The following is a 13,032-nucleotide window of genomic DNA, read 5'->3' as shown; positions in this document are numbered from 1 at the left end:
TATCAAATAATGAATTCTTTTCCCAGAAGTTAAGGGCTTTGGGTTTGTCAAACACTAGATTGCTATAGTTGACTATTCTGTCTTGTGAACCTAACCTTTTCCACTGATCCACTAATCTATTTCTTAGCCAATACCAAATGGTTTTGGTGACTGCTGCTTTATAATATAATTTTAGATCAGGTACAGCTAGGCCACCTTCGTTTGATTTTTTTTTCATTAATTCCCTTGAGATTCTCGACTTTTTATTGTTCCATATGAATTTTGTTGTTATTTTTTCTAGATCATTAAAATATTTTCTTGGAAGTCTGATTGGTATAGCACTAAATAAATAGATTAGTTTAGGGAATATTGTCATCTTTATTATGTTCGCTCGGCCGATCCAAGAGCACTTAATATTTTTCCAATTATTTAAGTCTGACTTTATTTGTGTGGAGACTTTTTTATAATTTTGCTCATATAATTCCTGACTTTCCTTTGGTAGATAGATTCCCAAATATTTTATGGTATCAACAGTTATTCTGAATGGAATTTCTCTTTGTATCTCTTGCTGTTGAGTTTTGTTGGAGATGTATAAAAATGCTGAGGATTTATGGGGATTTATTTTGTAGCCAGCTACTTTGCTAAAATTATGAATTATTTCTAATAGCTTTTTAGTAGAATCTCTGGGATTCTCTAGGTATACCATCATATCATCTGCAAAGAGTGATAGTTTGGTTTCTTCATTGCCTACTCTAATTCCTTTAATATCTTTCTCGACTCTTATTGCCAAGGCTAGTGTTTCTAATACGATATTAAATAATAATGGTGATAGAGGGCAACCTTGCTTCACTCCAGATCTTACTGGGAAAGGTTGCAGTTTTTCTCCATTGCATATGATGCTTACTGATGGTTTTAAATATATGCTCCTGACTATTTTAAGGAAAAGTCCATTTATTCCTATGCTCTCAAGTGTTTTTATTAGGAATGGATGTTGGATTTTATCAAATGCTTTTTCTGCAATCAAGCCATTCTCCAATTGATAAATGGTCAAAGGATATGAACAGACAATTTTCAGAGGATGAAATTGAAACTATTACCACTCATATGAAAGAGTGTTCCAAATCATTATTGATCAGAGAAATGCAAATTAAGACAACTCTGAGATACCACTACACACCTGGCAGATTGGCTAAGATGACAGGAAAAAATAATGATGAATGTTGGAGGGGATGCGGGAAAACTGGGACACTATTGCATTGTTGGTGGAGTTGTGAATGAATCCAACCATTCTGGAGAGCAATCTGGAATTATGCCCAAAAAATTATCAAATTGTGCATACCCTTTGATCCAGCAGTGTTTCTATTGGGCTTATATTCCAAAGAAATACTAAAGAAGGGAAAGGGACCTGTATGTGCCAAAATGTTTGTAGCAGCCCTGTTTGTAGTGGCTAGAAACTGGAAAATGAATGGATGCCCATCAATTGGAGAATGGCTGGGTAAATTGTGGTATATGAATGTTATGGAATATTATTGTTCTGTAAGAAATGACCAGCAGGATGAATACAGAGAGGACTGGCGAGACTTACATGAACTGATGCTAAGTGAGATGAGCAGAACCAGGAGATCATTATACACTTCGACAACGATATTGTATGAGGACATATTTTGATGGAAGGGGATTTCTTTGACAAAGAGACCTGAGTTTCAATTGATAAATGACGGACAAAAGCAGCTACACCCAAAGAAAGAACACTGGGAAACGAATGTGAACTATCTGCATTTTTGTTTTTCTTCCCGGGTTATTTATACCTTCTGAATCCAATTCTCCCTGTGCAACAAGAGAACTGTTAGGTTCTGCAAACATATATTGTATCTAGGATATACTGCAACATATCCAACATATAAAGGACTGCTTGCCATCTAGGGGAGGGGGTGGAGGGAGGAAGGGAAAAAAAATTGGAACAGAAACGAGTGTCAATATAAAGTAATTATTAAATAAAAATTAAAAAAATTAAAAAAAAAACAAATGCTTTTTCTGCATCTATTGAGATGATCATATGGTTTTTGTTTGTTTGGTTATTGATATAGTCAATTATGCTAATAGTTTTCCTAATATTGAACCAGCCCTGCATTCCTGGTATAAATCCTACTTGGTCATAGTGTATTATCCTGGGGATGATTTTCTGTAATCTTTTTGCTAATATTTTATTTAAGATTTTAGCATCAATATTCATTAGGGAGATTGGTCTGTAATTTTCTTTCTCTGTTTTCAGCCTACCTGGTTTAGGTATCAGTACCATGTCTGTGTCATAAAAGGAGTTTGGTAGGACTCCTTCGATCCCTATTTTTTCAAATAGTTTATTTAGCATTGGAGTTAATTGTTCTTTAAATGTTTGGTAGAATTCACATGTAAATCCATCTGGTCCTGGGGATTTTTTCTTAGGGAGTTGATTGATAGTTTGTTCTATTTCTTTTTCTGAGATGGGACTGTTTAGGATATTTACTTCTTCCTCTGTTAGTTTGGGCAAGCTATATTTTTGGAGGTATTTTTCTATTTCATTTAAGTTGTCGAATTTATTGGCATAAAGTTGAGCAAAGTAACTCCTAATTATTGCTCTAATTTCCTCTTCGTTACTGGTGAGTTCTCCCTTTTCATTTTTAAGACTAACAATTTGATTTTCCTCTTTCCTTTTTTAAATCAGATTTACTAAGGGTTTGTCTATTTTGTTGTTTTTTTCATAGAACCAATTCTTAGTTTTATTAATTAATTCAATAGTTTTTTTACTTTCAATTTTATTGATCTCTCCTTTTATTTTTAGAATTTCAAGTTTAGTGTTTGACTGGGCGTTTTTAATTTGTTCCTTTTCTAGCATTTTTAGTTGCAAACCCAATTCATTGATCTTCTCTTTCTCTATTTTATACAAATAGGCCTCTAGAGATATGAAATTTCCCCTTATTACCACTTTGGCTGCATCCCATACATTTTGGTATGATATCTCATTATTATCGTTTTCTTGTGTGAAGTTATTAATTATGTCTATGATTTGCTGTTTCACCCAATCATTCTTTAGCATGAGATTATTTAGTTTCCAATTATTTTTTGGTCTACTTCCCCCTGGTTTTTTGTTGAATGTAATTTTCATTGCATCGTGGTCTGAAAAGGATGCATTTACTATTTCTGCCTTACTGCATTTGAGTTTGAGGTTTTTATGTCCTAATATATGGTCAATTTTTGTATGGGTTCCATGAACTGCTGAAAAGAAAGTGTATTCCTTTCTGTCTCCATTACATTTTCTCCAGAGATCTATCATATCTAACTTTTCTAGTATTCTGTTTACCTCTTTGACTTCTTTCTTATTTATTTTGTGGTTTGATTTATCTAATTCTGAGAGTGCAAGGTTAAGATCTCCCACTATTATAGTTTTATTGTCTATTTCTTCTTGCAGCTCTCTTAGTTTCTCTTTTAAGAATTTAGATGCTACCCCACTTGGTGCATATATGTTTAATATAGATAGTGCTTCATTATCCATGCTGCCCTTTAGCAAGATATAGTGCCCTTCCTTATCTCTTTTAATTAGATCAATTTTTGCTTTAGCTTGATCTGAGATCAGGATGGCTACCCCTGCTTTTTTGACTTCACCTGAAGCATAGTAGATTTTGCTCCAACCTTTTACCTTTAACCTGCATGTATCTCCCCGCTTCAGGTGTGTTTCCTGTAAACAACATATTGTAGGATTCTGGCTTTTAATCCATTCTGCTAACCGTTTCCTCTTTATGGGGGAGTTTACCCCGTTCACATTTATGGTTAGAATGACCAATTCTGTATTGCTTGCCATCTTGTTAACCCCGGATTACGCTTTTCTCCCTTCTTTCCCCTTTACCCCCCTTCCCAGTATTAAGCTTGTGAGCACCACTTGCTTCTCACAGCCTTCCCTTTTTAGTATCCCTCCCCCCGCCTTAGAGTTCCTCCCCCTATCTTACCCCTTTCCCTCCCAGTTCCCGTATTCCCTTCCGCTTAGCTTATTCCTTCCCTTTTCACTTTTCCCTTCTCACTTTTCAATGAGGTGGGAGAAGTTTCACCATAGATTGAATATGTCTTAAGATTTTTCACTTAAAGCCAATTCTGAAGGCAGTAAGATACCCACTATATTCATCCCCCTCCCTTCTTTCTCTCAGATATAATGGGTTTCCTATGCCTCTTCATGAGATGTACTATCCCCACTTTACCCTTTTTCTGGTACAATGTCCTTTCCACATCAATTTCTAGAACAAGGTATACATGTATTCTTTATACATCTATATAGTCGAAATATAGTTCCCAAGATTAATCTTTACCTTTTTAGATTTCTCTTGAGTTCTATATTTGTAGATCAAACTTTTTATTAAGTTCTGGCTTTTTCATCAGAAATAGATGAAATTCGCTTACTTCGTTGAATGTCCATCTTCTTCCCTGGAAAAAGATGCTCATTCTTGCTGGGTAAGTTATTTTTGGTTGCATACCAAGTTCCTTAGCCTTTCGGAATATCATATTCCAGGCCCTTCGATCTTTTAATGTGGATGCTGCCAGGAAATATGCTTGTTCTTTTGTAGTTTCCTGAAATAAAATAGATTTTTCTTTAACCTCTTCATCCTCAGTTAGTGTGTATAGAGTCACACAGCTAGTAAGTTTCTGAGTGAGAATTTAAACTTAGATCTTCCTAACCAAGTCTAATACTCTGATCTGACGTTATAAAACCATTGGGAGAACACCAGCAAAAGAGACTGATTAATGTAAGTGATAATTTAATACTGTTTTTTTTTCTGATAGATGACTATATCAAAGAAGGAATTTTTAAACAATTAATGACTATGAAGAGATTGATTATGATGAAATACCACAATTGAGAGGTAGCAGTCCTTCAAAGCAGTCTTCAAAGGAAAAATTAGATGTTTTAAAATTGATGATAATAAAATAGGAAAACAAAAGATTAGTGAATCAAGTGTATAATTTTACACAGAAGAGAACCAGTAAGTTAATGATTTCAAAATTATCACAGAATTCTAGAAAATAATTAAAAGGTAAGTCAAAGAGGAAAAAAATGTGTAAATGGAAAATCTAAAGTACCTGTACTTCAAAAACTTTAAGAAAAAAAATTTTAAAGTCTAGTTAATCTGATATTTAAGAAAGAAAACTGAAAACAAAATTATCAAATTAAAAATGTACATGGTAAATTCACTTGAGAGAAGATAGATTCACAACAAAATTCTTTTCTGAAAAAAGGATTATTGGAACTACTATATGCATTTATATCATAAGTCAGAACTTGAAGAAAATGCACAATTATCTCTCCTCCTCAAAGATAAAATTCCCAGATTAAAAGCATCTGAGACAGAGATCATAAACAATCCACTTTTAGAAAGGAAACTTGCACCATAAGAAAGGGGGAAGAGGGGAAACTGGTCTAGATAGACTTAATGTATACATTTTATTATACATTTTAGGAAAAATGAATAGCTGTGCTACATAAATTATTCTCAAAAAATGAAAAAGAAATATCTTTCCATACTCCTTTATCATATAATTATGGTTCTAATATCTAAACTAATGACAGATAACATGTAATAATAGCATCTTAGCAAAAGACTACAGTATTATAGGAAAAAAGGGAAAAAGATATTCAAGATACACTCCTAGTATTTTGTTGCTTCTTTCATCTTCATCCTTCCCTCTTGCTAACTAAAAGTGATGAAACTCAAGTTCCAGGCTTTGCTCTCTAATTGCTTAGTGAACATGATTTTAGGAAGGAGACTGAAGATCAGGAAATCAACAGATAACTGATAATTAAGCCTCTTCAGAGCTTGATATGTTGGCTTCTGGCAACATCATTCAGGAAATCAATTGTACAAGGAAAAGAAGAGTTCTGATTAGAGACAAAAGTATTTGAAAATTATGTATAGGTTTTTGAGAATAATGAACTCAATATGTCTCAGCAAGGAAAAGACAGACAAAAACATCTAATGAAACTTAGCCTGCATTATAAAAGTCATTTCTACTAAAATGGGAAGATCATACAAGTGTCTTCAGCCATGGTCAGAAAACATTTAAATTTTGTGTTCAGTTCTAGGAACCAAAATTGAGACAGAACATTGATAATCTAAAGATAATCCAATAGAGAACCTGTGAAGATGAATTGTAGGAACTAAGGTTTCTGAGCCTAGAGAGGAAGAAACATTAAAGGGATTGTCTAATTATCTTCATATATTTAAAGGGATATATGTGAGAAAGAAAAGAACTTAATTCTATAAGGATTCAGAGGATAGAAGTAGGTCATTGGGTAAAACTTGAAAAAAAGGCATATTTTGACTGATTAAAAAGAAAATTTCCTCAAAATAAGAACTACTCCAAGGAAAGCTGAATGGCTTCCCTTCCATGGGGATATTCAGAGAAAGGCTAGAAACTTATTTACCAAGAGTATTGTAGAATGAATTATTTGTGGGGTACAATTTTGTCTTATGCATTCTATGAGGTCCCTTCCATATCTATATTATTTTATTATTCTAATTGAAAAAATGTATGTTTTAACAGATCCCTGTTCTCTACATCTACTGCAGGTTATAGGAGTGGACTTGCCTTACCCAAAGTATTTTTTTCTTTATCTAAGTGCTCAATGATCATTGATGCTTTGAACAAATTTGATATAGTATTCAGAAATTGTTCATTGCTAAATGTGGTTCTTCCTGTTTCAAAGACTATATGAACTGTATGTAAGAAGGAATCTTAAAAGTCATTGGATCCAATCCTTCATCTTACATTGAGATGAAATGTGAACATAGTGACATGTCCAAGTTCACAAAAGTAATAAATAGCAGAGTCAGGGAAAGAACCAAGAAATTCCAAATCAGAATTTGTTTTTTCTACTTCATGTAAGGTTTCAAATCATGCCCTTCTCAATTCTTGTTCACCCATAGTTCCAAGGAAATCAAATTCAATTCACTGAATTTATCTGCGTAGAATTTTTTGAGACACCAAAGCATCAGGGACCCATTTTTGGTCTATTCCTGGACATGTACTTGGTCAGAGTGATTGGAAACACACTCATAATGTTGGTCATTGACTCATACCCTTATATCCACTCACCCATGTACTTCTTTTTTTCTAACTTATCTTTTACAGATCTCTGTGTGGCATCTACCACAATCTTCAAGAATGTTGGTGACCATCTTGACAGAAAGCAAGGCCATCCTATATGCTGACTGTCTTACAAGAGTAAGTATTTCTTTATGTTTTTTGTTACTTTGGATAATTTCCTCCCCATTGCAATAGCCTATGGCTTCCTGGAAGAGCACAACTAGTTGCCTCAGCAATGTATACTATGGTCATCCCCATGTCGAACCCATTCATTTATAAATTTAAAAATAAGGACTTAAAAGATGCTCTTAGGAGGTTCATTTAGCAAAATAACTATCTCTCAGTGATGGAGCTGGGCCCAGGTCAACATTGGTTCTTCTGAGGAAAATACTGGGAGACAGCAATCTTGAATTCCTTAATTCTTTCCACGCTTATTTTTTTTTAATCACTTTAAGACACTTTTAATCACTTTAAGGAAAAGAAGCAGGTATAGCAGGTACAATTGAAAAGATGATTGATTGTACATGAAACTGTAAATCTACTATGCACAACTTATAATACTTCTGAAATATACAAGAAAATTATTCTGTAAAATTATTTTTTCTATCCTCTCCCCATCCCATCCTGAAAATGCTTTACCATTAAACATTTACCATTAAACACAAATAAGTATATACATACATACATGTATATGTATGTATGTATATACTTATTTGTATATATGACTACATATGTATAAAACTATTTTATAAATATCTCTATCAATTATTTCTTTACAAATAGCATCTTTCTTCACATACCCTTTATAGCTAATTTGGGTATTTATAATATTCAAAATAATTTAATCACTCAGACTTTTTTTTTTTTTGCTGAGACAATTGGGGTTAAGTGACTTGCCCAAGATCACAGTTAGGAAGTGTTAAGTGTCTGAGACCAAATTTGAACTCATGTCCTCCTGACTTCAGGGCTGGTGCTCTATCCACTGTGCTACATAGCTGCCCCACTAAGACTTATTCTTAAAGAATAAGAATTGCTATTATTCTATAGTTCTCTAGATTCTGCTTATTTCACTCTTTATTTTTTCATGCAACTTTTTTTTGTTTTTCTAAGATTATTAAGTTCATCATTCTTTATTGAACAATAAGATTACATTAAAATCATACACCCTAATTAATTCAGCCATTGAAATGCCAACTGATAGGTATCCCTATGATGAATGCTATTTTTTAAAAAACAAATGTAACATAAAGAATATAATATGAAATGTTTTATTTTCCCTTATTACATGTTAAAAACAATCTTTAAAAATTCTTTTTAAGGTTATGAGTTTCAAATTCTATCCTTCCCTTTTTCTTATTTCACTCCTCCCTGAAGAAGTAAACAATATGATAGAGTTTATACAAATGCAATCATAGTCTTACACTTTCTCAACAGTATGAACTTCTGATTTTAGTTACTATTCTTTTTTAGTGACAACTTTTTGTCTTCTCTATCTTTGTGGATAGACATATAGACATACATTTTCCCTCCCTTCCTTTTGCTTTTCCACTGAGGATGATGTTAGTAATGTTGAGTTCCAGTGTTGAAGATTTTGATTCAGTCTAATAAAGATTTTTCTCACAGCTAAAGCAGTCAATCAAACAATGAGAATGGATACTTTATTAGCTCGGATGTTATTAATTTAATTTATTAAGCTGAAATAGAGGACATCCAACATCTCTACTATGATTCTGGAATTCATAAGAGAGACTCAATTCATATCAGGTTCTCTTTAAATGCCTACAATGTTCGAGGTAATATGTTTTATGTTTGTATGCAAAAACAACTACAAAACAGTCTTCACTCCCTAAGAGGTTAAATTTAACTGTGGCATGGAAAATCCAAGATGTACACAGATAAGAAAAATGAGATGTATGCAGCAATTTTGTTGGGAGTGAGGGTAATACTAACAGCTGAGTAAACTAGGCATTCTTGTTGTAATTAGCATTCAAACACTTCATTGAATGGAGCTAGGGAATCCAAGATAAAGAGATGAATATGGGTTCTCCTCTGTTCCATGCATGAGAAACAGCCTGTGTAATGGAGCTAAAGGAAAAGATAAGAATATTGATACAAGTAGGTAATACAGAGTATGTTGAGATATTGATGTGAAATCAGCTCAGAAACCTATGTTGGAATTAGATTATGAAGGGTTTTAAATGTCACTGAAGATGAAGTTTTATCCATATTATAACAGGGAACCAATAAGGCATGTTAAAAAATTATGACATGGTCAAAGCAATGTGTGAGTGTGATGAAAACAAAGATGATCATGGCAGAAATTGTATCTTCTACAGATGTACACATTCAATATTTCATTGACATTTTACTTTCTCAAAGCTGACCTTAGTTTCTCAAAAATTTTGTTATCTGAGCTCTGACTCTTCCAGATACAAATTTAAAAAATAAAATTATTTCACCTATAATATCAGGCAAAGTGCAAAGAAGCTCATCCTGACCGCATTGGCCACCTTGTGATGATTTTTTCCCCACAGGAACACATTATAGCACTCTGCTAAGGCATAGAGGAATTGGCATCTAGGTTTCCCATAATGAGATTCCCATATCCATTTTCTCTAATTTTTTCTTCCTTTCTTTAAGCTACATAGTATTCCAAAGTTAACAAAGCACTTTAATATGCTATATTTGATTGGATGTACAAAAAACAATATTAGGTAATCAGAGCAGGTAAACCAAATCCCATTATAAAAATGAAGATACTAAGAGAGAAAGATTTTAAGTGATGTGTCCAATGGCACAAAGCTCATAAGTGGTAAACTGAGAATTAAATCTTGACTTTGTCACTTGATAGTCAGCTGGAAATCAGTTAGAAATAATAATCAGGAAGTAGGTTACATATAAGCAGATGTCATTATGGTGAAAACTTCAGAACATGAGCACATAAGGGAAAAGATAAATGTCGTTTATAGTCAGTAAAAGCAGAGAGAACCAGAAGGGTGTGAGACTTGAGAATGATTAATAAATATTTATTAAACCTACTATATATGTCATAATGTTAAGTTTTAGGGGTACAAAATGAGACACAAGACAGTTCTTTGACAAGAATCATACAATCTAATGGGGGAGGCAATAGACAAATATATACAACAAACTATATACCAGATTAATAATGCTCCATATACTAATAATTAATAAATTAGATAAATAAACATTAACAATGACTAATAAATCATTAACAAAAGGAAGGAACTTGAATTAAAAGGGGCTGAGAAAAACTTCCAGTAAAAGACAGGATTTTATATTTTTTTCAGACTTAAAAGAAACAAAGGAAACCAGTAGGTGGAGTTGAGCAGAGAGAGTCTTTTAGATATGGGAAACAGCCTGAGAAAATTTCCAGAGCCAAAAAATGGATTGTCTTGTTCAAGAAACAGCAGAAAGGCTAATGCCACTGGAACCAAGAATATGTGCAGGAAATAAGGTATCACTGGAAAGATAGAAAATGGCTAGATTATGAAAAGATTTAAATATCAAGTAGAAGATTTTGTATTAGAACCCAGAGGCAATCGTGAGCTACTGGTATTCAGTAGGGGAAGAATGACAGTGAAATTTACACTTCAGAAGAAATAACTTTAATTGATAAATCACATATGAGTGAGGAAAGAAATAAAGAATGCAAGATCTCTATCTCCCAAAAGAATCAGTGTTTCATTTCAAAGACCCAGTGCCAGGCACGTTATTCAGAAGAAGATACTCTGCTAATGAGGTTCCTAAGAGCATTTTTAATGTCCTTATTCCTTAGTGTATAGATGAAGGGGTTTACCATGGGGGTTATCACAGAATACATGGCTGAAACAACTGTTTTTTTCCAGGAAGAGTGGGTAACTAAGGAGCACAAATACACTCCAAACCCTGTGCCATAGAATAAGGAAACAACAGTGAGATGAGATCCACAAGTAGAAAAAGCTTTATACTTACCTTGAGCAGATGGGACTTTCAAAATGGAGAAACAAATCTGAGCATAAGAGAAAAGAATCCCTGTCAAGGGTATCATACCCAGTAATCCAGTAATAAAATATAGCAAGACATAAGTGATAAAAGTGTCAGAACAAGAGAGTTTAAGAACCTCAGCAAGTTCACAAAAGAAGTGTGTAATTTTATGTTCTGTACAGAAGGAGAGCTGTGTTACCATTAGACTGAGAAGAATGGAATATAGAATGCTTGTTATCCAGGAAAGCAGCACTAGCAGGCCACATAGCTTAGGATTCATGATAACTGTATAACGTAGAGGGTGACAAATAGCCACGAAACGATCATAGGCCATTGCAGTGAGGATGAAACTGTCCAAAGCAGAAAAAACCATAAAGAAGTACATCTGGACAAGACAGTCAGCATAAGGGATGGCCTTGTTTTCTGTCAAGATGCTCACCAACATCTTGGGGACTGTGGTAGATACCATACAGAAATCCACAAAAGACAAGTTGGAGAGGAAAAAGTACATAGGGGTGTGGAGGTTAGAGTCAGAGCCAATGGCCAACATTATGAGCAGATTTCCAACCACAGAGACCAAGTATATGCCCAAAAACAGCCCAAAGAGGAGACCCTGCTGCTCTGGTTTCTCAGAAAATCGCAGAAGGATAAATTCATTGAATTGTGTTTGGTTTTCTGGCACTATTGGGTTAATTTTTCTGCTGAGAAAAAGAAATGAGAAGGGCATAACATGAAAATACAATTATCCTTTTATATGAAATGAAAAGAACATAAAACTTGACTTAGAATTTTTTATTTCCTTCTGTCTCTGCAACTTAATATCTTTTTGATCTTGTACAAATAAATCTCCATTTCTACATGTAATCTCAATGCAACATGAAGGATGTGAACCTAAAAATATCTATGGTACTTTCTAATTCATACAGTCCTTCAAACAAAAACAACCACATTTAGGAATGAATAAACTATGGACATCATCTCAAATTTGCTCAAAGAATCAATAACCATTGAGCACTGAGATAAAGACAGTGATGCCATTCTCTAATTGATAAATGATTAGATAATACAAACAGGCAGTTTTTTAATGACGAAATCAAAAGAACTTATTCTTACATGAAAAAATGCTCTAAATCATTATTGATTATAGAAATTCTAGTGAAAACATCCTTGAGATATTATTTTACATTTATCAAACTGGCAAAAATGATTGAAAGACAAAGAAACAAATACTAGAGTGCATGTAGAAAAACTGGAATATTAATTCATTATTGGTGGAATCATGAACTGTCCCAACCATTTGGAAAAGCATTAAGGAATAAGGCCAAAAAACTGCCTATACACTTTGACCAACCTATACTACTATTAGGTCCATTTCCAAAAATAATTGGGGAAACAGGAAATGAACTACATTTTCTAAAATATTTATAACAGCTCTCATTGTAGTGGCAAAAAAAAACCTGAAAATTTTTAGCATAATCATAAATTAAGGAATGGCTAAACAAGTTGTGGTATGCCATTGTGATCTAATACCACTGCACAATAAGAAATGATGACTTCAGTGATCTGAGAAAAACATGTATAGACTTGCATAAAATAATGAAGAGTTAAATGAGCAAAACTAAGAGAACATTGTATATAATAACTGCAATATTGGCATTTTGACTAAGTCATTTTGACTACCCATTTGACTGGGTATGTTAAATACCTAGTTTAAAACAGAATGCACATAAAGGAAGATACTTTTGCTTCCAAAGAGAGAACTGATTCATAAATTATGGATAAAATGATTGTGGGTGTATGTATCAATCTATCTAAATATAGATAGACATATAAATATAATATACACACATGAATATATCTCTAGGATAGGAGTGGGGGAGAAGAAAAAAATAAAGTTACATGATAACTTTATTATGTATTTAAAAGGAATAACAAATTTTACTTAATAGATTTACAATT

General features: G+C 33.3%; 1 protein-coding gene across 1 annotated transcript; it reads right to left on the bottom strand.

Annotated features, from left to right (window-relative positions):
- Positions 1 to 10,819: 10,819 nt before the first annotated feature.
- LOC127548237 (olfactory receptor 7D4-like) lies at positions 10,820 to 11,800 on the bottom strand. Its single transcript, XM_051975536.1, has one exon. The coding sequence runs from the start codon at positions 11,798 to 11,800 to the stop codon at positions 10,820 to 10,822; it is 981 nt and encodes a 326-aa protein (XP_051831496.1).
- Between the last annotated feature and the right edge of the window lie 1,232 nt (positions 11,801 to 13,032).

This window comes from Antechinus flavipes, chromosome 1 (genome assembly GCF_016432865.1).
Source record: "Antechinus flavipes isolate AdamAnt ecotype Samford, QLD, Australia chromosome 1, AdamAnt_v2, whole genome shotgun sequence".
Taxonomy (NCBI): Eukaryota; Metazoa; Chordata; class Mammalia; order Dasyuromorphia; family Dasyuridae; genus Antechinus; species Antechinus flavipes.
The sequence above is the reverse complement of the archived record's forward strand: the minus strand, read 5'-3'. Positions and strand labels throughout refer to the sequence as shown.